At 44.2% G+C, this 24184-nt stretch overlaps 1 protein-coding gene, 1 long non-coding RNA gene and 1 pseudogene across 4 annotated transcripts in view; 1 reads left to right on the forward strand and 2 right to left on the reverse strand.

The window, feature by feature from the left end:
- Nucleotides 1–12649, reverse strand: part of LAMP2 (lysosomal associated membrane protein 2) — a 37521-nt gene extending 24872 nt beyond the window's left edge. For 2 of the 3 annotated variants that reach the window (XM_025431211.3, XM_025431210.3), the window contains exons 1-3: nt 12400–12609; nt 1509–1627; nt 643–856 (exon numbers count right to left, since the gene is read on the reverse strand). In XM_025431211.3, the coding sequence (XP_025286996.1) occupies nt 643–856; nt 1509–1627; nt 12400–12463 (397 nt within the window). In that variant the 5' untranslated portion in view covers nt 12464–12609. Of the gene's footprint in view, nt 1–642; nt 857–1508; nt 1628–12399 lie in introns of all 3 variants that reach the window. The other variant, XM_025431209.3, reaches the window with a different exon arrangement.
- Nucleotides 12650–13135: 486 nt separating this feature from the next.
- Nucleotides 13136–14100, reverse strand: LOC112649155 (eukaryotic translation initiation factor 4E type 2-like; annotated as a pseudogene).
- Nucleotides 14101–15744: 1644 nt separating this feature from the next.
- On the forward strand, nt 15745–20449 carry LOC118353762 (uncharacterized). Its single transcript, XR_007409538.1, has 3 exons — nt 15745–15897; nt 18695–18876; nt 20005–20449. It is a non-coding gene; the product is annotated as an uncharacterized LOC118353762 (long non-coding RNA).
- Nucleotides 20450–24184: the final 3735 nt, after the last annotated feature.

Raw genomic sequence — 24184 nt, forward strand, 5'->3', positions numbered from 1 at the left:
TACTGGATGAAATAAATAATAATAGTGAAGTGCACGAACTCTGTAGCTTAACAGACTTTAGTTCAAACTCCAGCTCGCCCACTTGCTGGCTATTTGACCTCTAGGAAAAGTCATTTAATTTGATCAAGCCTCATTCCCTTTACCTGTAAAGTAGAAATAATATCTACTTCCCAGGCTTGCTGTTATGGACTAAGATGCAGCTAGACACACACTTTGGGTACTCCATAGTACAAAGTAAAGCACTCAAACAATGACAGCAAGTATCATCACTGTGTTGAACACTGCTATACATGGGGTAGGGGTGAGAAATACAAAGACATGAACTTTCCATTCTAGTTAGAAAGACAGACATGCATACAGATGATTTTTAAATTACCTACATTTTTATTATTAACATAGAACAAAAGAGGGGCACCTGGGTGGCATGGTTGGTTGAGTATCTGACTCTTGGTTTCAGCTCCGGTCATGATCTCAGGTCATGATATTGAGCCCCATGTTGGGCTCCATGGGCTCAGCGGGGAGTCTGCTTGGGTCTTCTTCTCTCTCCCTCTGCCCTTTCCCTCTGTCCTCTCACTCTCTCAAATAAATTAAATCTTTGTTTAAAAAAGAGCATGAGAACATAAATTTAATTCTTAAATTTACCTTTTTCTTTAGCATCAGGAAATGTTGCATTATCACTGAGGTTGTAGGAAAATGAGATGCTGTCAATTAAGTAAGCCGATTCCTTCTTCGTAAAATTTACAATCCAGGAAAAACCAGATCCGAATTGCACCACTATTTTGGGATTGTTCTGGTCATTCCCACAAACGCTTCCATTATAGGTTGCAGTGCTAAAGTCTGAAATGGTTGCAGTTTTCTAAAACAAAAAGAAGTTTGGGGTAAGTAACACACACAGTAATGAGCACCAAGCATTTATACAGGATGTGCCAATTTAATCTCCATCACATGAGCCCCCATGGCCAGGTTGCCCTTTGCCTGGCCTATTGTGTAAACCAGTCCCAGATTTTTCACCTATATACCAGTCCTCTGGACAAATTCATGTATGTCTAAAAGGAAAAGGGAAAGTGGCCTGAACTTCTGTTCTTGATTTGTTTTTAAATCAGGTTATAAGCAGGCAGGACCTTAAATAAAAGAAAATAAGAAGGCAAAAGGATTGAGAGGACACCCCCTCCCAAAAAGGAGATTTTAACAGCAAACTATTAAAAATGGGAAAGCTCTGATGTTAGTACATGTTAAAGCATTTACAGATGTAGTTAGACCTGAACGCCACAGTCTTCGGATCACTTGCCCTTAATCAACTGCAAGAACTCAAAGGACCTATGAAATAAAATATTCCTTCCAACACTAAACAGAATACCTTCAAGTATATATGTTTTTTAAAAACCCACAGAATTTAAGTGTTAAGCAAGTCAGTTAACATGAAATCTCATTTACATAAATATATACAAAGGATAAAGGGTAGAACTGAGTTCCTACTATAAAACTCAAAGGAAAAGGAAAACACTTACAAAATTTTTGCTTGTAGTGTTATACTGTATTGTGAAATTCATCTGCCATTTTGCATAAAGGCAAGTGGCTTTTTCTGAGTCTGTCACGTTAACTTCCAATGCATAAGATGAGACAGCTCCTAGATTAAAAAGAGTAAGACTGTAAAATTGTACCACAAAAACATATCTAAAATAAAAACAAACTCTATCCACCACTGAAGTTTAACCAGCTTTAAAATGAAACAAAATACTTTGAATATATATGGTATCTTGGTGATGGTTTTTCTTTGTATTTTAAGTAGAATCCTATTGATAAAGTTAGCATTACTCCTTCCAGAAGGAATGGCTACCTGACCTAGGATGCTTATGCAATGGCACAGACCAGTGACATTTGCCGTTTGCCTCCTAATAGTCATATCCACATTCGTCTGCACCTTGCCAGTTTTGTTTTAGGAAATTATAGTTTGCTGTTGGGACTTTTGTTTTTAAGGTAAATGGGTTTAAGGGGGAGCTTGGGAGAGGTGTTAAACTGTCTCTCTCATTTGCAATAAGGATGGAACTAGAAGGTATTATGCTGAGTGAAATAAGTCAGTCAGAGAAAGACAATTATCATATGATTTCACTCATATGTGGAATTTAAGAAACAAAACAGATGAACATAGGGGAAGGGAGAGAGGAAGAAAATAAGACAAAATCAGAGAGGGAGACAAACCATAAGAGACTTATAACTGTAGGAAACAGGGACACGTGGGTGGCTCAGAAGCTGAGCATCTGCCTTCAGCTCATGTGGTGATCCCTGGGCCCTGGGATCGAGTCCTACATCAGACTCCCCGCGGGGAAATGCTTCTCCCTCTGCCTGTGTCTCTGCTTCTCTGTGTCCCTCATGAATAAATCAATAAAATCTTAAAAAGAAACAACTGTAGGAAACAAACTGAGGGCTGCTGGAGGGGAGGGGGATGGGATATGGGGTAACTGGGTGATGGAATGAGCACTGGGTGTGATAGGCAACTGATGAATCACTAAATTCTACCCCTGAAACTAATAATACCCAATATGTTAATTGATTTTAAATAAATTTCTTTTAAAAATCAAAACTAAAAACCAAAAAAACAAACCTGTCTCTCTCAAACCAGCCAGTGGAACTTCCCCTGCCAAAATAATGATAGATCAGGTATTCTATGGTCTTGTTGCTTTCAATCCTGCCACAAGCTACGCGACCTATGACACACGGATGTCTTGGCAAACTATTTTATTCTGAGGTGAAGATGTGGGATCGCTCTTTGTAAGCATCTGTACCATGTGACCAAAAGAACAGAGTTTCATTTCAAAGGTTGTTAGGTCCATAAGCAAAAGGTTAATTTTTTATAGATGTGACATTCATCACTCTGTTTTACTTTAAAATCCAACTGATTAGGAAGGCTGATGAACCTTTTGACATGGACTCAAAGTCAACTTCCTCTGTTCTCAACCTGCTACCTCTTCAGGGGCAGAGAAACCTTATGGGGACAAAAAAGCCTTGGGACTTTTGAGCTAACTTGGCTCTGATCTACACTAGGCTAAACACAGGGACACTGCCATTACACCGAAGAGCCCAAGGACTCAAAGTACTATGTGCCAGCAAACACAGCAGCAGCATAAATGACAGGCAACCATTTAAGGATTTTCTTCACTGTCTCACACATTACCCAAGGGGCAAGCTGTTTCCTGTTAAGACAGATGTATATCCTTTAATGATATCTGAGCAATCCAGCACCATCTACAAGTAAGGACATGCTATAGACCGTAGAGCATAAAGTCCTAAGAGGAATACCAAGAAGGCGTCCCTCAGCAACAGCTTTCAAGTTGTACACAAAAGCCGATCGTCGTGATGCTCCAGAGACCAAGCTACCTCTCAAGCCTGAGTATTATGCTAAAGCTTGTGGTTACTGAGTGCCTAAACATATTGGTTAAGACTTGACCTCGTGAGGCTTAAGTAGGTTTCATAGCCGGTCTTTGCTCAGTACACTGTGGAAGGGAGGAGCTGTCACCCCTGACCCAAGGCTACCCTTGCAGTAGGACTGAGAACTCTGGCTCCTAATTTTTCCAATCAATTGGAGGCCTGGTTTTTTTTTTAAGATTTTATTTATTTATTCATGTGAGAGACAGAGAGAGAGGCAGAGACATAGGCAGAGGGAGAAGCCTCAGGTCGTGATCCTCTGCCTCAGGATCATGACCTGAGTCAAAGGCTGACGCTCAGCCACTGAGCCACTCAGGCATCCCTGGAGGCCTGCTTTTTATATATTCTCTCTCTGTCTCATTTAAAGTCCCTAGCTTTAACATATCCTCCTTGTAGCCAAAGGATTCAAAACTGCTAGAAATAACCGAGAAAAGCCTTGCGAGTGTTATTCATTTACTTGCCAAAGACACTGATGCAACAGAAAGAAAATGGTGTAAAGCGGTAATGGCAGCAGCATGTGCCCGCGTGGGAGACCTCAAACCCCACGAAGCAGAAGGCACAAGTTGCAGTTCAAATTTACCACTTCATTAAATTCAAGATCGGCCAGCTACCAACCTAAAAAATGAGAACTGAGAAGTGCCCTGAGGGCTCCAGCACTTTCCATTCCAGTGCCTTCCCAGCCTTTCTCCCGGTGAGAGCTATTCCTTCCACAGAGCTTCCTTCCCTCCACCTCTCCCCACGGCCCAGGGACCACTTTCACTCAGTCTCTATCACCTCAAACTCAACAACTGCAACACTAAAATTCACTCATCTACTTCCTCTACATCAGTCCTCTTCTTGGCGTCTCTAAGCTCTAAAGGAAAGGCAGGACCAAGTAGAGTCAGTCAGGCTCAAAAGTTTGGGAATGAAGCTTCCACTCCATTCCCTTCATGAAGTCCTATTGATTTTTTTCCCCTTCGAGGCCTCTCTTAAATCCAACCTTTGCCTTTTATTTCCATTCCCAACCTACCACCCTACCCCTAAATTACTACAGACGCCTCCTAGCTGTCCCTAGAAATGCTCCCTGATTAATGGTCCTTAAATATCTCTTCCTATCAGGACACTTGTTCAGATACTTTTATTAGCTCCCCAACTCCCATATTAAATTTAAACTCTACCACCTGACTTTCAAAGCAATCCTTCATCTCATCCCACCCTATTCCTTCAACTTCTCTCAAACCATTTTCCCAGAACACACCCTTTAATCTGGTTAAACTAGTTCCACTGGACCCAAATGCCATGCTCTACTCAACCTCTACCCTTAGGCGTCTACTGTCCCTAACATTTGAAATTTACTTTTTTTCTACTGACTTAAATGTTCACTTCAGGAAGGACTTCCTTCTCTTTTTGGCTGCCCCCAAATCTGAAACACCAACACCCTCTGCCCCATGCCACTGACCCTGCCTTTCCCTAATAATTTCTGGCAGATATCAGGGTAAAAGCTGAAAATGTCAGCTACTCGCTTTCCCAACCTCCCTTGCAGCAAGGGTGGGCACTTGTGGTAGGCTTCACCTAACAGAGGCATCCACCCCAGATTTTAGATAGGAGGGCAGCGGAATGGAGCCAGGAATGGAACTGTCACCCTCAGGTGGAAGTCACTACAGTGGGATCAAGGACTCGGGCCACAAGGCCAGCCAGCAGGCTGGTGGCAGTGGCCAGTAGTGCTTGAACTGCAGTTTAATGCTTGGTGGTGTTAGTGTGGTTCAGTGGCGTGACTGGGGAAACTGGGACCAGGCTTGAGATACATCAGCCTGGAGCTCTGGTAATTGTGTTACCTGATAACACATTTTTTCATACAGTACAATTTTATTGATGTGCAACTTATATACAGAAAAGTATACACTAACACACGGAAGGGAAAAGTGCATCTGACCTTAAGCATACAGATCAAAGAGTTTTCACAAGCTAAATCTACTCTACTGATCTATGGGAGATCATATATGGCATGTGGATAGTTTCCAGTGTGGTCCTATTACAAACAGGCACATTGGCAAACACATGTGGATGTGTCTCCATTGGGAGTATATCTAGGAGCGGAATGGTGGGAAGCCTACGCAGAAGCTCTGATACCTTTCTAGTAAGTTCCCCTTTTCTGCTTAAAAATCAATCAGATTTTATCTCTGGTGCTTACAATTAAGAACCTGGACTGATAAGCTAACCCATTTTTCAGCAGCCAATTTCTCCACCAAGATTTCCTTACCTGTAAAAGCCTCGAGGAGCAATCATACATGTGCATACCCCCACCCTCCTGTGTATTTTATACTATCTGAAATTATTCAGCTATTTTATGCCTGTTGTGCCTGTAAATCCTGACTCCTGTATCGTCACAAGCTCTAAAACAGCAGTTTTCAACTGTAACTTCACAACAAACTGCTGTGTCATGGTAAATTATGGTATACAGCTGATAATTCGTTAGCTAATAAAAAAAAGGAACTGAGTCTGTGAATGATTGATATATATGGATTCAAGATTCCCTTTTGATAATGTCCGCCACTCATCTGAATTCCAAAATTCTCCCTTACCAACAGATGATCTTATCTATGTCACAGCCCCAAGGAGTGTGCCTTTTATATGAATGTCATCCATCACAGGTGCCATGGTTGGGGAGACTGCATCTATTACTTGTCCTCCATCTCCTATCATTCCTAATCTTGTAGAATACATCTCAGTCTCTCAATAAGTACTGACTGAGCCTATCAAGGTAAAAATATCCTGCAGTAAGGACCTGAAATATAGCTTATGCTAATTACAAAAAGCCAATGTTTCCCCCAAATCATGAATCTAACCTATTGGTCCTCTGGATGCACCCTCAACCCCCAAGTCAGTTTTCGCCTCAATAAATTTTGAGATGAATTTCAAGCTAGGAAAGATCTATTTCCCCATAAAGCATGTTGATAGCTAAAACGTCTACACTTATTATATGCTAAAAAGTCTCCAGCAAACCATTTCCATCCTTATTGCTGTATTTGATTTTAGCATAGCTAAATTGTTTTTGTTTAAAGGTCTCTATGACATTAAAAAAAGAAAAACAGGGATCCCTGGGTGGCTCAGCGGTTTGGCGCCTGCCTTTGGTCCAGGGCGTGATCCTGGAGTCCCAGGATCGAGTCCCACATCGGGCTCCTATCATGGAGCCTGCTTCTCCGTCTGCCTGTGTCTCTGCTTCTCTCTCTCTCTCTCTCTCTGTCATGAATAAATAAATAAAATATTTTTTAAAAGTTTAAAAAAAGCACAGCTGTGTCAACTATACTCAAATAAAAAAATAATTAAATTTAGTTAAATGTTTAAAAAAAAAACCCACACAGCTGAACATATCCTAGAGTGTATAATTATAGAGCTGAGAGTTTATTCTCCAAAGAAAAAAAGGCATGCCTCAAAATCAACTTTCTCAAATTTAATTATCCTCTCAATCTTATTTCCAAAAAATTCGTTTATACGTTCTTTTAGAATTCACAATTTAGTTCTCCAAGCAGGAGATGCAGCAAAAAGTGGGTAGGTTTTTACAAGTCTATCTGACTGCAAGTGTACTTGAAAGATTTGCAAACATTTGCAAACGAAAGGGGGGTGGGGTGGGAACATAATACTAGTGGTAAAACAAAACCAATAAAAAACAATGATCTAAGAAGCAATATAATGAGGCAATTAAGAGGCCCATCCCTGGCATTGAAAAGCTAGAATTCAAATCAAGTCAGTCCAATTTACTAGCTGTGAGACTATAGGCAAGTTATCCTTGCTAAGAATTGGAGTATTTCTCGAACAAGTTCTTCGAAAGCATGCAAGACCTTCACAGCTAAGATAACTTTGTCAAGCAAGTTAGATATCCCAACCTCTAAGCTTCCCTCCTAATAAATACAGCACCTAAAGGAATCCTTCCCAAATTTTAGTTGTATGTTTGTTTACTTTCATCATATTAAACCATGAACTCCTAAACTCAAACTCATCAGTTCAGAATGATGTTGGGCAAAGGGTTTAAAAAAAAAAAACACACAACATGGGGTGCCTGGGTGGTTCAGTGGTTAAGCCTCTGCCTTTGGCTCCAGTGCATGATCCCAGGGTCCTGGGTTTGAGTCCCGCATGGGCTTCCCCCGTGGGGAGCCTGTGTCTCTGCCTCTCTCTCTGTCTCTCTCGTGAACAAATAAATAAAATCTTTAAATAAATAAATGAATAAAGTTTTTTTTAAAGCACATGACATAGGCATACAAGTACCTATTTATTCTTTCTGTTCGTAGGTTTAATAAATCAGATAAACTGTTCCTCATTTACAAGTCCTCATTTATGCTTCCTAATATAGGTACAATCACCCCATTCAGTTGCTGATACTCTCAATTTCTGGTAAATCTCTTTTAAAAAGAAAAGTAATGAAATGATTCTAAGCTACAAAATAATTTATTTTTAAGACCAGAGAGTGGGTAAGGAAGTAAGATTCAACACTATTCAACTAATGGAAAATGCTTATTGCTGAGTGAGTGGTGTTTGGCAGACCTCCAGAATTCTTTTGCAATGCACAGCAAGATACCAACAAGTACTTATAAAGTACACTTTTGGATCTGAGGCGATCTCTGATCACTTTAATATGAAATTATGATGGGAATGCTTTTGTCACTACAGGAGGAAGAGAAGTCTTCCTGCACCAAGGATCACTTAAGTCAGCTACAGTGCTGTGAAATAATTGTTGATCACAAATTCCACTCAAGGAGATAGGGGAAGAAAGCTGCACTCCTGGGAAATATCTGAAGATCTAAAATCCTATCAGATGTGATAACCAAAGACTAATGGACAAATAATAAGCCTATTCTTTCAAGTATCTCTATTACAGCTAAAAATAATTTTAGCATAACCTTGAAATCAAAGTTACCCGTTTAAGGAAAGGTTACAGAAAGATCTCATGCTTACTTTCTCTCTCTTTTAGATCACCTCCAAAAGGAGACAGATTGGTTTTTTATGAAACTCTTATTCTCTTTCTCACCAAGGACTTCCTAGTTCTCCATGCTAACCTACCCTACTGTGGAGGTGTATCTGAAGGGGTACAAGTAAGATACTAGCATTATTATATGGGATTATACATCAGTTAATTGTCTTATAATTATCTGTACAGCTTAGCACTGATCTTGAAGTTCTCAATCCAAAGACACAAAAAATTTCTTGCAAAACGTAATTTAAGGTTCACAGAAGACAAAGGAGACCAAGCGGGTCTAATTTACAGTCATATCCCCAGTGCCCACCAATGAATACCCTCAACAAAAATGTACTGAGGGTTGATCGTTGTACCAGGTGCTGTGCTAAGTGGGCAATGGTAAATAACAGTGCATAAGAATAGTCTTTGCTCTCGGACACTAGTGCCATAGGGGAGTCTTAACTGGCAAAAGTATTTTTAAAAAGAGTTGAGAACAGGCTAGCCTAATAACCCAAGAGTTTGGGAACAACAAGATTTACTCCTATTCTCCAGATGGTCACCTGGCTGGCCCTCCTTGCAATGCTGGGGTCTCTGCTCACCAGGCAATCGATAAACATCTGCGGGAGGGAGGGCTTCCTATCAGTAAAGTACATACTCAGGATATTTATAGGAGGTTTCTCCCACCCAGAAAGGCATCAACCCAGGGACGACTCGGTGGCTCAGCGGTTGAGCATCTGCCTTGGCTCAGGGCGTGATCCCGGAATCCAGATCGAGTCTCCCATATCAGGTTCCCCGCTGGGAGCCTGCCTCTCCCTCTGCCTGTGTCTCTGCCTCTGTGTGTCTCTCATGAATAAATAAATAAATCTTAAAAAAAAACATCAACCCTATAAAAACCAGAAGTCAAACTAGTTGTAAAAATCAATAGCCACAGAATTCTGAAATCTATGATGTCACAAAGAAAAAACACTTAGACGATGATGCTAGGAAATGGTTTTTATCCACTACTCTCTTTATAATGCATCTGTAGAGCTTTGGAAAAATCGTATCGCTTTTCTTCAGAAAGTTCTCTAGTCAGTTATAATTCATTCAAATGAGGAGCATGACTTAATCTCTGTGAAAAGGACCAATACATAACTCCTAAGAACTCTTTCCTATACTTGCCCTAAAGTAGCTATTTTTAAAAAGTTTCCGTGGAGCTAGGATAGTTATAAAGTTACAAAGTGAAACTGGCACAGCTTGAGCACTCAAGCTAATGAGACTATAAATCCAGGGCAGATCCCTCTTCACTGGTACCCAGAACAGCAGCACAAGATTCACAACAGGTACTTTACAAATATTTATTGAGTTTTTAAAAACCCATTCTTGGTATTTTGATATATGAAAAGTGACGTGCCAACCCCACCAGGCAACTGAAGACCAGCTCGATTCTTAAGAGAGAAAACCACATGGAAGGAACCTGAGTTCCGCACTGAACCAACAACTGTCAGGAAAAGCAGCCCAGGAGAAGAGAGGATTTCTAGTTCACTGATACCTTCTAAAAATCTAATCTAGGTACATTATGAACTTTTACTCCCCCCAAACCCTGTTCTAAACCTGGAAGTGGAGGAAATCGATCTTGGAACTCTTCCAAGAAGACGAATCTAGTTAGTCCAGATCAATAAATGGCAAACTAGCAGATGAGCTGACGGGTTCTTTCATGTGCTTCTTCTTGCTTGTTTATTTTCTGCAATGAGCAAGCATAGCTTTTGTAAAAACAAAACAAAAAAGCTTTCATAAAAAAAGAAACAACAAAAAAAATCTAATGACACGAAAGCCAACAAGTAGGACAATTATTATTTTTTTTTTCACTTTCTCTGAACAATAACCGGGTTGTTTGTGCAGATTCAATTGGCAGTGAACTACTGATTAACAGATGCGTTGGTCAGATGAGTTCTAGCCACTGATAAGGTGCTTTTCGTTGTAAACAATCCTCTCTTAGGGTCGCTGGCCCCTCAGTAAGTGCCTGGCAGCAGTGTTAACAACAGCTTCGAACTGTGTTTGAGCAAAGTCTCCAAGGCTTCCTTTCAGAAGGGCTACAGGGGTGTCTCCTGCCCTATGTGCACAGCTGCACTAGATTGGGGAGTCTGAAACGTCTGGTGTCAGGACCCTTTACTCTCTTATTCACATTGGTTTACGTGCGTTATATCTGTCGGTATTTGCCATATTCGAAATAAAAAATAAGAAGTGACTAAAATACAACATCAGAGCCATGAGAGTGGTGGTGATGTCATCACACATTGTGTAGCCTCTGGAAAACTCCACTGTACACTGGTGAGAGTGTGAGTGAAAGAAACAAATAACTTCTTAGTATTATTTTAGAAATAAGTTTTTATCTGACAGGTACCTCCTCAAAAAGATCCTTGAGAAGCACTAGATTAGATCATCAAGAACCCACCCTTCCAGCACTCTCACTCTGGGGCAAGATTGCTCAACTCTAGCACTTCTGACATTTTGAGGTGTAAAATTCTTTGTTGGGGGATGGGGGCACTATGCTATGCCCCGTAGGATGTTTAGCAGCATCCCCAGCCTCTACCCGCTAGATGCCAAAAGCAATCTCCTGTTGCGACAACCAAAAATGTCTCCAGATAGTGCCAAATGTTCCCAGTTTGAGAATCCACTATTTTAGGGTGCTGATTTTATTCTACTGAAATGAGAATTACAGACTGTGTACCTCTCACTGCCCTTTCGGACCCTTAATAAGCCTACTCCCTCCCCTCCCTCCACCACCACCCCCACCACCTGGGTTTGTTCCCCCTTTCTTTTATTTGGTCACAAACAGCAAGCTGGTGGATAGCAACAAGCACAGGATGAATCAGGTCAGGAAGAGACACTCTGGTCAAAGTTCACCTTTCAGGCATTACAGCCCTCAGGGACCCAGTGATCTTTGGGGGAGGGGGGGATAATACAATCAGCCAACATTCATCCAGCCTTTCTTATGACTTGGTAACAACCCAGTCTTTGGCAAGTCACCTATCCTCCTCCTCCAAAAATGAAGTAAAAGGCCAGTTGTGTCACTGAGAAGAAAACGAGCTTCGGAAGGCAGAGGCAGTATACACGACTCAATACTCCACCCCCAAAACCGCACATCTGGGAGGCCCTCCCAGCTGAAATACCCGGAGGTTTCTGGTTTTTGGTTTTTTTGTTTTTTTGTTTTTTAAGGCTTTAAGTTGGTTTGCCTGCTTGTTCTTAATCAGTATCTGGCTGGGAGGAAGTAGCAAAACTGGTAGAAAAGCGACATCTTCAGCACCTCCAAGTCAGATCACTCCCCGCCAAAGTTCCCCCTCATCCCTTTAGTCTCCAGAGGTTAGGTCCGAGTTTTCTCGCCTGTTAATTGCCCCGGGGTCACCTTAGGTCCCTACCCCTCAAAACTCCCAACCACCAAACTCAAATCCGGCAGCGGTCCTCATCTCTCTCATCACCCTTCCTCCACGGCCTCAAATTTCCACCCACACAACGCCCCCCGGCCCTCTCACTGTCCCCCAGACTCTACGGTCATAAGCGCCCCTAACTCCCCACCATTCCCCCAAGGCTCTGCGCGCAGGCGAAGGCGGTTCCCTTCTCTCCCCAATTTTCGCTCCCACCCCATAATTTTCCACCATCTTCAAAACTCTACCCAGATCCTAAGAAACCAGGAGTCTCCCAATGGTCTCTGCCACCCCAGAATCGCCCGTACGTCCCTCCTAGACTCACTCTTTTTAGTCTCTTCCCCAAGTTACTCTTCCTCCCCAGGGCTGCTCCACTCCCCACTCTTCCCCCCCTACTCCCTGGGCGCCCACCCGGCTGGCTTGCCCCGTCCCCCTCTCACGGGCCCTTCTTCCCCGCCATCTCTCGGTCAGGCCTTCCGTAGGTCACGGCTCGCCTCCCCGGGCCAAGCGCCGCCGCCCAGGGTCAGCCGCGCGGCCTGCCCCACGCTCCCTTCCCCCGGACCAGGCTTGCGGCCTGTGGCCTTGGCACTGGGCTCCCCGGGCCCAGGCTGACGGACGGAGCAGGAGGGCCCGACAACTCACCCAGGACAAGGCAGAGCAGAACGAGCCCCGAGCCCGGAGCCGGGGACAGGCGGAAGCACACCATGATTCCGCCAAGCGGGGGGGCGGCGGCGGGGCGGGAGGGGGCGGTGGCAACGGCACAGCAACACCCGGGAAGGGGCTCGCCGACACCGGGCGGGAGGACCGCGGACCACCGAGCGCGGCACTGCAAACGCCAGGACGCGCCGCCTCGGTGCGGGTCATAAGACTTGGGGCGGGGCCCTTTCTTGCGCTTAGCCAATCGCCTCGCTGGAAAGCGGCGCGAGGGGAGGTGATGTAGGAGTCGGTGGGCGGGGCGACCACGCCCTGGCTTTTTGGTTCACAGTCCTTCTTCTGCGCCCAAGAGATACGTGCGGACGGCTCTTTCTAAGGCTTAATAAGAGAGAGGATTAACTTTTCGCGGGGTGTAGGTAGTAGAGTTTATTTCAGTTCCAACTCATTGAGGAAGAAGAGAATAATTTTGCTGGATTAAAAAGATTGCTAAGCATCATAACGTAATATGAACACTAATAACACGGAATTATTCTACGAACGCCTGTTCCATAAGACGTGTTTCATATGCCCCTGCAGTTCATGTGATTAAATGGACAAGGGAGCGGGTGGGTAGCCTGGTGTCGCGGACAGCCAGAGCAGGACGGCCTTGAGGTTCGCCTAATTGCAATACCCTATTTTTCAGATGGAGAAATTCAACTCAGAAAGAGGAAGAATCTTCTTTATTTTTTTTTTTTTAGTTTAGCACCATTTATTAAGTGATCTCAGCTGTTGTTGTAGCTGCTGTATATCAGCCTGTTCTTAAAACATAAAATGCTCTTCCAATTCCTCTTGTCCAGGACAGAAGGATCTTCCAGGTAGCACGCCAACAGAACAAGAGACTCCGATGATGCCAGCTTCAATGATGGTGCCATCCAGAGAGGGAGAGGGTCATGGCACATTCAACCGCGGCTTCCAGAGGTTTTGAAAAAGGAGCCTTTGGGGGCCCAGCCTGCCTGGCATTTTGATGCTGTCGGTGTGGGTTTTGTACTCCATAATGGTGTTGGGAGGTAGGTTAAGCACTCGCCGAAGGGTATCCCGGATGCGGGCTGTGGTTGCTTGGTCACTGGCAGTCTTATTCCATATTGAAATAATGTCCTCCTGAAACCGGACAGAGACCCACAGCCCCACAGATCTCCTCCCCAACCATGAACTGTTCCCCCAACATGGCCAGGATGAGATTCTCCCAGCAACGGGATGCCAAGCCCTTCCGCAGTCGAATAATCCACTTGCCACCATTTTTATTTGCATCATCCTCCCACATGGGCTTAATTCCTTCTTTGAAGAGATGGAAGTCACTGTGGCCTGTCAGGTCCCCAGGACGTACCATGTGGCTATAAAACCTCCAGAACTGTTCCACAGAGGCAAAGGAGCCGATCTGTTTGATATTCTGTTCATAGCTCTGTGAGCTGGTGGGACGGCCAGGGGTTCTTCTGGAGTACCAGAAAGTATAGTTGTACTGCAGGGGATGCTCTGCTGGCCCAGGGACAACAGCCTTCCTCTTACTGCTGCCCTGACTTTTGTCTCGTTCCGTTTTTTCCTTCTCACCATCTTTCTGTGTGCTGTTTTCTTCATTCTGATCATGGTCCCCACTGTCATCATCTTTCAATGCGTCGAACTTGTTGTTCATCCTCTCACCGCCGCCGTCGCCACTGCCCAGAATCTTCTTTAAACACAGAAAGAAAATCTATCCTTCCACTTGTTTTTCCTGTGCATATCCACATGTGAATATGCTTTAATGAACTCATACTAGACATACTATTTGGTATGCTTGACAGGTGAACAGATGAAACCTCAGTCAACAAATGAAAGCATTCAAAAACTATAAAAATCTCAAGTTGGGATAAAGCACTAATTCTCAAATGTTAGTGTCCGAAAGAATCATCTAGGGAGTTTTAATATATTTTTTTAAGATTTTATTTATTTATGAAAGACACACACAGAGAGAGAGAGAGAGGAGAGAGAGAGAAAGACAGAGACAAAGACAGAGACATAGGCAGAGAGAGAAGCAGGCTCCAGGCAGGGAGCCCGATGTGGGACTCGATCCTGAGACCACGGGTCACATCCTGAGCCAGGGGCAGGTGCTTAACTGCTGAGCCACTCAGGCATCCCCGAGTTTTAATATCATACAGACTCCTATACTTCATCCCACAGAGATTCGGAAACGGTAGGTCTATGGCTGTCCTTGGAAATTGTTTTTTGAACAAACACCCCTGATAATTCTAATTTCTCTGGTTCCTGGACTACACTTTGAGAAACACTAAAAAACAGAGCTCCAAAAGCATCTAATCCAGGAGATCCTAATACGATGTCAAAGGATGAATTTGAGGGGGGTGCAGTTGGGGAGTAGGGGACAGTCTGTGAATCTCCAGAAATTACACGCAACATTTATGTATGTGTATTTTTCAGCAGGGGGGGAGGAGTTATAGCTTTTATTAGTTCTCAAATGGAACCTGTTAGTTTTCCCCAACACCCACCCCAAATATTAAGAATCACTGATATACCATGTCATTTACTTTAATGTGATTAATTCCTGAAAGTGAGAACACTTATTCATGAATGTCTTCATGGGTGGAACTGAGTCATGAGCAGCTGACTTGCTCTATGAGGAACTAAATATACACTACAGTATTAGGCACTGCTTTCAGCAAAAGGTCATTTGACTGTCCTCCCACCAGGCTGACTTGACGGAAACCATGTTCTGGAGAATCCTTGATTGCATTGAGTCCTTAAAAGTTTCCCCACCCACCCTTTCTGATGGACCCTGTCCCTTCTCCCTCAACTGTAAACCACCTAACTATGATGTTCAGCAAAACCCTAAATTCTAGAAGACACAAAAGAGCATAGTGGAAAGAACACTGGCTGGGCTGTCAGGGAAGTTAGGGGTAAGATACCACTTACTAGCACTGTGACCTTGGGCAAATCACTTTGTCTCTTCATATATATGCTGCCAAAGTGAGCACAAGTCACTTCATCTCTTCAACTTCTGTATTGTGAGACTACGGCTGTTTCTCAGTCCTGGCTGCATTAGAATAACTTGTGGGATTTTAAAACTAGTGTTGCCCCTTGATCCTATCTCTGGAGACTCTGATTCAGTTGGTATGATGCGGGACCTGGGCATTGGATTTTTCTCAAAACTCTCCAAGGCAATGTTCATGGGCCACAGACAATCTCTAAGGTGGTTCCAGCTAAGATTCTCTAAGAATAAATGCTCACTTATTTCAAAGATAAGGAAACTGTTGCAATTAGTCAAACATCCAGTTTACTCAATTGTTGCCCTTAACATTCTGCAGATGTCATCAAATTAAAAAAATGGAACACAGTGAGACATAAACAGCCTGATAAGCTAAACCTCCTCATCACAACCTTTTCCCCTGACCAAAAACAAACATGGATTCCCTGACTGGAACTCCTGAGACAGAGTGATGTTTTGAAGTGGTAAATCAATTGGTGAGTATCTTGTTAGAATGAATAGATTAAACATTCTCAAGTCTTTGGTCTGAGCTTCCACACTCACAATTGTTTGTGTGAAATACTGAAAATGACTCCCTTCTGTAGGCAGCATCCCAGGACCCCAGCCCAGCTGAAGGAGCTTACCCCAAACTCTTCTGTATTGAAGGCAGATCTGTATGGGGGACTAGCATGCATGTCTGAGAAACTCTGTGAGGCCCCCTCCCCTCTGAGCTTCACATCCGGTGACTTGAGTTGCTACAGCTGCATCCAGAGTACTTTTATGTGCACTTCCTCTCCTGCCATCCTGCATACCTCCCCCATGTACAAAAATTCTCAGCTCACCCACTCCCCACCCTCTACCCCCATAGGTAGTTTATGACTCTTCTTAAAAAGTTTTTATTGGGGATCCCTGGGAGGCTCAGCGGTTTAGCGCCTGCCTTTGGCCCAGGGCGTGACCCTGGAGTCCCAGGATCGAGTCCCGTGTCGGGCTCCTGGCATGGAGCCTGCTTCTCCCTCTGCCTCTCTCTCTGTCTCTCATGATGAATAAATAAATAAAAATAAAAAGGTTTTATTTATTTATTCCATTAAGTAATCTTTACATCCAACATGGGGCTTGAACTCACGACCCTGACTGTCAACTGAGCCAGCCTGTTTATGACTCCTTTTTTTTTAAGATGATTTTTTTTTTTTTTTTTTTTATTTGAGAGAGAGAGCGCGCGCACGTGTGCAAGCAAGCAGGAGAGGTGCAGAGGGAGAAGAAGAAAGCAGACTCCTCTCCTGAGCAGGGAACCTGACGTGGGGCTCGATCCCAGGACCCTGAAATCATGTCCTGAGTCGAATGCAGACACTTAACAGACTGAGCCACCCAGGCACCCTATGACTTTTTTTTAAAGATTTTATTTTGGGGATCCCTGGGTGGCTCAGCGGTTTGGCGCCTGCCTTCGGCCCAGGGCGTGATCCTGGAGTCCCGGGTTTGAGTCCCATGTTGTGTTCCCTGCGTGGAGCCTGCTTCTCCCTCTGCCTGTGTCTCTGTGTCTCTCTCTGTGTGTCTCTCATTAGTGAATAAATAAAATCCTTAAAAAAATAAAATAAATAAAAGATTTTATTTTTAAGTAATCTCTATGTCCAATGTGGAGCTCAAACACACAACTCTGAGATCAGGAGTCGCACACTCCTCAGACTGAGCCAGCCAGGTGTCCCTATGACTTATTTGAACAGCTTTGAGAGCTCATGACTTTTTGGCCAGGGAGCAGGGAATCGCTGGCAAACACATCCCTACGTGTGAACACTGAATGGTGTGAGAAATAATGGTCCTGTCAGATTTGATAGATGATAGATAATGAAATGTGCAGGTCAGAGGAAGGAAATGGATGTAAAGATATAGAGATTTAGAATGGGAAAGTGATAAGCGTTTATGAAATATAGGGGAGGGGCACCTGGGTGGCTCAGAGGTTGAGCGTCTGCCTCCGGCTCAGGGTGTGATCCTGGAGTCCCAGAATCGGGTCCCACATGGGGCTTTCCACAGGAAACCTGCTTCTCCCTTGGTCTATGTCTGTGTCCATCATGAATAAATACATAAAATCTTTTTTAAAAAGATATTTATTAAAAGCCATACAGCTTTACTTCATACTTTCAAGTGGCTGCTTAATATTTGTGTAGCTATATCGTAATTCATAAAATACAAACATGCTTAAACCTCTCCTTTCAAACAAATCCCTAGATCTGTCTGCAGCATCACCTTGTGGTTCACCTAGGAATTGCATCACAGAACAACATCAATATAAGGGAATTTTCTTTTCTTTTTTAATATTTTATTTATTTATTCATGAGAGACACAGAGAGAGGGAGGACCCTGGGATCACGCCCTGAACCGAAGGCAGACGCGCAACCACCAGACAAACCACCCAGGCGTCCCAAGGGAATTTTAATAAACCATTTAGACTGAAGTCGCTGTTTTGAAACTCGGAAACTTAGCACAAGGTAAATATTGCTGGTATGGCCAGAGCAAAGTGGAGTCCAGCAGCTGTGATGCTGATGTGGTTTTTTGGGACCCATCCACTCATTACATTGTCATGCAACCTTCGGACAATACTTCTTGCTTTGCGCTCCTGTTATCCCTCTCCACGCCCAAATGAAGCATCTCCCCTGTGCCCCTCACCCCGACTTGGAGGAGACAAGAACACAGTCAGCTGATGGCAAGAAGTTGCTTCTTAGAAGAGGGTGAGGTTAGAACACTAGCTGATCCCCTGTGTGTATCGCTTTACTCTGTTAGAGAAGCGCGGCAAAGCCTAGTTGGTGGTGATGAAGCGGGGCTCTGGCCTTTGGACTGCCTCTGACTCCCGCTTCTCCCTCCTCCCAGTCGTGTGACTTCTGGGCCTCAGTTTCCTCATCCATAAAAAGGGGGTGATAACAGTAGTATCTATTACATAGAATCATCGTAAGGACTAAGTGTGAGGTATGTGGGAAACGCTCACATATAGAAAGGAACTAACAAACATTTCCAATACCGGGATTAGTAGTGGTCATTATTGTGTTCCCTTCCCTCCCTGTCAGGCTGTCACAGACCTAAGGAAGTTCTCACTGGTGCTCTCTGATTGAGGGAGGGCCATCGCTATCCTTCAAATCCTAAAATCCCTTTTATATAAACGTAATATATGTCCAGTAATGAATATCTGTACAACACTGCTAAGCATGAAGAAAAACGTTTAGAAAGCCTATAGTCCTCCTTCTGCCGAGAACATTCCTTCTCTTCCCACTTCCTCCAACATCAGGCTGGCTTCTGCTTCTCCTTCAGGTGACATGACTTTCTCCAAAGAAACCTTCTTTTAATCAGCCACAGCGGAATTGGCGGGGGGGTCACCAACGTGCTCCCCCAATACCCTGGACTTCCTTCACCACGCTGCAATTGCCACACAGTGGCTGTGAGCTTCCTGAGGGCAAAGACCAGGCCATGTTTTCCATCAATCTCTTCTCATAGTAAGTGCTCGGAAAATGTATATTGAATTAATGAATGAATGACAGATCTAAGAATAGGTTTCGGCTTTTGGAGACTATGTGATCTAAGTGCTGAGCTGGAGGAATGGTCTCCTCGGCAGAATATTTCCCCAGGTTTTTCCATCTGAGTCACATCAGGGAAAGTGACAGGCTGTGTGCCTTCTTTCCCCTAGACTGACCTGCTGACCATTGGCAAATGTCTGGCTTCCACTTCCACCACTTTCTCTTTGTCTCTTTGTCTCTTTGTCTCTCTCTCTCTCTCTCTCTCTCTCTCACACACACACACACACACACACACACACTTATGTCAGCCTTATTTCTATCTCTCCCGTGATCTCCACATTCTCTTTCAACCAACAGATCACGCAGGCCAGTAGTCCCAGGACAGAACAACCCAAAAAACTGTGAAATGATGTATCGCTTAGCAGATCATGTCACATTTCCCTTCCTTTGCAGGAGGGGTTTGGAGGAGGGGCTTCACATTCAGAAATCCTTAACCCCACTTTGTGTCTCCGTGATGTTGATAGCCTGACTCTGCCCATATAGCTGGGAAGGCCTCGGCCAGCTCTTCTGCAAAGAGGGCGGCCTCTTGCTGCAGACTCCTGCTTTGGAACGATGGATGTTTTCAAATCAAAGAGCCCTTGTCCGCTTCAACCTTTTCTTTTTGCCCAGGGAGCTCAAGTTACTTGCCCAAGTCTGCAGCCAAACAGGCACCAGAGCTCTCACCTCTGTTCTTCTTGTCTGGGGCTCTATTCTCGGTTAGCTCCCACCCTGTGCTCTAAAAGGCCCCATTCACGAAAGTGTCCTGACAGTGAGAGAGGCCAGGAACACACGGAGGGCGCCGGTCGGTGCGGCTACGGAATTAATCAGATGGAGCTTAGCACTCTTAGGGTCTGCACTGTGTGCGTTTCCCAGAAACTGCACTCTTCCAGATGTTTTCCAGCTGACTGTCCACCTAAGCACTGGCTGGCTTTATGGTGAGGCTTTAAGGAAGACAGTCCATTGGCCAGCCCCTTCATTAGGGCTCTAACAGAAGCCGAGAATAATAATGAGCGTCACTTGATTCCATCCCTTTCTTTCCATCTGCATTTCTCCATCCTTTCTTCCCAGACACAGTGGTTCCTGTGAGCCAGGGTGGCTTCCTGGGGTAGACGCGTCTACCTGAAGACCTGTAGAGCAGGATGAAGATGCCAGCCCTCCAGATAAAGCCTAAATGATGGGCTTCAGCCCCCGCTGAGGTTTAACCATAATGTCACAGCTGGCCCCCTGCTCACACCGAAACTTCGCTCACTCTGCTCAGCATACAAACCAGGAAAGCTGGTTTCTGATCCCAGTTTGGCCACTAATCACTCTGTGGCCTTTTGGGCCACTTAATCTCTGTGGCCACTTAATCACACTTTACTGTCTGAGTGTTTAAACTACGTCAGTGTTTCTCAAAGTGTGTTCCATGGAGTCCTTGGGTTCAGGAGAAGGATCTCAGAGTGAGTAGGGAAGACAATGGCTTCGGTTTTCTTTGTTTTAGAGCATAAATTTTTGTGGCTCGGTGGCTACAAAATTACAAGAAACATTGGACGAGAAAACTGTCATGTTCACTTTCAGTTGTAATAGTATAAAATCCTAGGTTCTTTCCCAGTTTCCAAAATGCACCTGTCTTATAATGAAAGATTCTGGTGGGTTTTGTTCTAAACATAGAAGCTCAAATGAGAACACTCAAAGAGCACATCCATGGCACTCCTCTAGAATCATCTCTAAGCTGGTGACACCCAAAGGATGCTGGCCCATCCTGTATGCCAGGGACTGTTGTGATGTACTAACATGTGTGATACATTTACTATCTCGTGTTGTTCTCATGGCAACTCTATAGAGTAAGCACTGTTATCTCTGTTTTACAGACGAGGAAACTGAAGCACAGAAAGTTTAAATAACTTGCACATCTTTGTCAGTTTGAATTGCTATACTGAGTTATCATAAGTTTTCATTCATTTAGTACAAATGTTCATTATGTCTATGGCAGACTCGGCTTGCTGCCTATCAAAGAGTCATTCTCCCTACTTCCTTAGTGACACAACCTGATTACATTACAGGTGACAGTGTGTTCAGCTGTAAGAGATGAATCACAATTGCTTTACGCCAGCCATGCAAGCCTTTGCTAGTGATGGATATAAAGGTGGCCAGTGACCTAGTTTTGACTAACGGCACATGAGGAGGACCCTCAAGGAACTTCTGAAAGAGATTTTTCCTCTCTGAAAAAGAGACGCATATGAGAAAGGCCTGCACCAACCTATTCCTTGAGATACAAGGGTTAGGAAGCAATGAATGGTGCAGTGGCAGCCATCTCTGAACCATGAGGGAAGACATTCTTATACTGTGGATGTCAGAGCAAAAAAGACAAAAATGTTTTTTTAAGGTTTTATTTATTTATTCATGAGAGACACACACAGAGAGAGGCAGAGACATAGGCAGACGTTGAAGCAGGATCCCCACAAGGAGACTGATGCAGGACTTGATCCCAAATTCTGGGATGACACCCTGAGCTGAAGGCAGACACTCAACCACTGAGCCACCCAGGTGCTCCAAGACAAAAATATTTTTAATATCGTTGAGTTGCTACACAATCCCCTCTGGGACTGCCCTCCTCCCAACTTCTTGTTAAGTGGGATAATAAATGTCCATATAAGCTTAAGTCACTCTTAGTTGGGGAATTTAATTGCTTGAGTTGAAGTCATCTAAATTAGTATCCTTCATCCAGGAAACTGTCCTTCTGTTTCACCATCAATCCAGGTCTTGAAATGTTTTCGAGATGTAGCTCAAACCCTATCTGCAGACCTCATCAACCTCTTTCTGTTGAGGTTCTGAATTAGTGTTTACCATGTGTCCTACAGTTCAGTATTTCATTACGATGAGGTTTTGTGAAACTTTTCACTCCAGTTTCTCTCAGGTTCATTTTGACTCTCCAACTAGACTAAGTTCCTTGAGGAATGTGCCTTCTGCTAGCTTATTTATCACCAGCACTGCCAGCAGTACCTAACACTGTGCTGTACATATGGTAGTCATCAAACTTCTTTGTCTGAATAAAAATGATGGCAATAATTATCGAAATTTTTAGCACTAAGAGGCACCTCGTGTCTCTCCTCACGATAAGTTCACTTTTACTCTAGGACAAGTAACTCAAGTCCAAAGTAAACGGGTGACATTTTATGAGCTCAGGGCATTTTCTTGAGATTTGACAAGTTCTTAAAGATTATTTGACTCTCAAATCTATACTGTAGAACCTAGAAATTGGTGTCTCTCTGAAATGGCTGTACATTAGAACCACCTGGGGAACTTTTTTAAACACACAGATACCAGGGTCCCAACCCAGAGATTCTGACTTCATAGGAGGTGTGATCTGGGCAGGAGAGGTTTTAAGAGTTGAGACCCACTGCTGTAGATGGCTGTGTTGAAGTCCTAAAGCAGGGTGCTTAAACTCTAGTGTCCATAAGAATGACCTCTGGTTTAATGTCAAATGAGGATTCCTAAGCCTCACAACTGGAGAATCTGAGTCTGAGTTGGGCCCAGGGGTCTGCATTTGGAGAAAATAGCCAGGTGAGTCAGATGTATGTGGTTTGTGGGCTACATTTTATAATCAGAAAATTCTGTGGCCCATTTTTTACTTGCTTAAAAGTACACTTTTAACAGAATATTTATCTGTAGCTGTTATAAATCAGATAGGGGAAGGAGCTCCTGGATGGCTCAGTCGGTTGAGCATCTGACCCTTGATTTCATCTCAGGTCAGGACCCCAGGATCCTGGGATCAAGCCCCACCTTGGGCTTTGTGCTCAGCACATGCTCTCTTGCTCTCCCTCTCTCTCAAATAAATAAAATAATCTTTAAAAAAAAAAAGGAGAGAGAAAGCTCAAGTCAAAGAAAGTGATAGCCCAGTGGATTCTTTTTTTTTTTTCTAAGATTTTGTTTATTTATGAGAGAGAGAAAGAGCACCCAATGCAAGCAGGGCAGAGGGAGAGGCAGGCTCCCCGCTAAGCAGGGAGCTGGATGCAGGATTCGTCCCAGGAACCCGAGATCATGACCTGAGCTCAAGGCAGATGCCCAACTGACTGGGCCACCCAGGCGTCCCATCCCAGTGGATCCTGGCCCAGAGTCATATATTCGGTTCTGGATACCACAGTTTCAGGACACTAGGGAGTCTCCAGCGAAGGGAGACCAGCGTGGAGAGGAACCGGGAAATCCCATGGCCACATGCACTCAGGCTGGACGACAGAAGTCTTCTGGGTTAGTCTTCAAATACCTACGGGGCAGACACGGGAGGAGACAGACGGTTCTCTGGAGCTGCAGAGGGAAAATGGGAAGGTTAGTTTGGAGTTAACGAGGAGCCGGTTCAGTAGGAAGACTTTCTAACAGTAAGACTTTAATAAGTACCAACTCCTAATGACTTGTTTTGAGCTGCCGTCCGAGTTTAAAAAAGAGAAGCTGAATGAGCATTGGTCCAGAAAATGCTGAATGAGTTTCAGCACTCGAAGAAAAATTAGATAAGATGACCTCTCAGCGCTCCATCAACTGGATGCTGCAGCTTGCAGAAATACCTTGGTGCCTCGGGAGTTGTTAGGGTAGGGAACTTAGAATAAACGGAAATGCAGAGGACGGTGGTATCATAAAGGAAAGGGACCACAGGGTAAGGAATGCGGGCAGCCTGCAGAACTAGAAAGGGCAGGGAAACCTCTTCTTCCGCAGAGCCCCCAGAGGCAATGCAATCCTGCTGACGCTTTGATTTGGGGACTTCTGGCCTCCAGATCTGTAAAATAATAAAGACGTGTGGTTGTACGCCAAGTTTGTGGTGATCTGTCAGAGCAGCGATAGAAAACTAATAAAAGGGCAGCGCGGGTGGCTCAGCGGTTTAGTGCTGCCTTGGGCCCAGGGCGTGATCCTGGAGACCCGGGATGGAGTCCCGCGTCGGGCTCCCTGCATGGAGCCTGCTCCTCTCTCTGCCTGTGTCTCTGCCTCTCTGGCTCTGTGTCTTTCATGGATAAATAAACAAAAATCTAAAAAAAAAAAAAAAAACCAACAACAAAAAGAAAACTAATAAAACCACCTCCGTATGAAAGACCAGCAGATTTTAGGGAAGGAGAGGTGGGTCCCTGGGCATTTGGCCACTGAAGTTGGCATTTATAAGATTTTTTGGGGAAATGTAGTTTGTCGTTTGGGGGTTTGGGTTGGTTCATTGGCTTCCTTTGCCACTTAAAAATCCCGGAATAAGAAGAGCAGATGCCAGTTTTCGATGGTCTCCAGACAGCTT

This window comes from Canis lupus, chromosome X, assembly GCF_003254725.2.
Source record: "Canis lupus dingo isolate Sandy chromosome X, ASM325472v2, whole genome shotgun sequence".
NCBI classification, from domain to species: domain Eukaryota; kingdom Metazoa; phylum Chordata; class Mammalia; order Carnivora; family Canidae; genus Canis; species Canis lupus.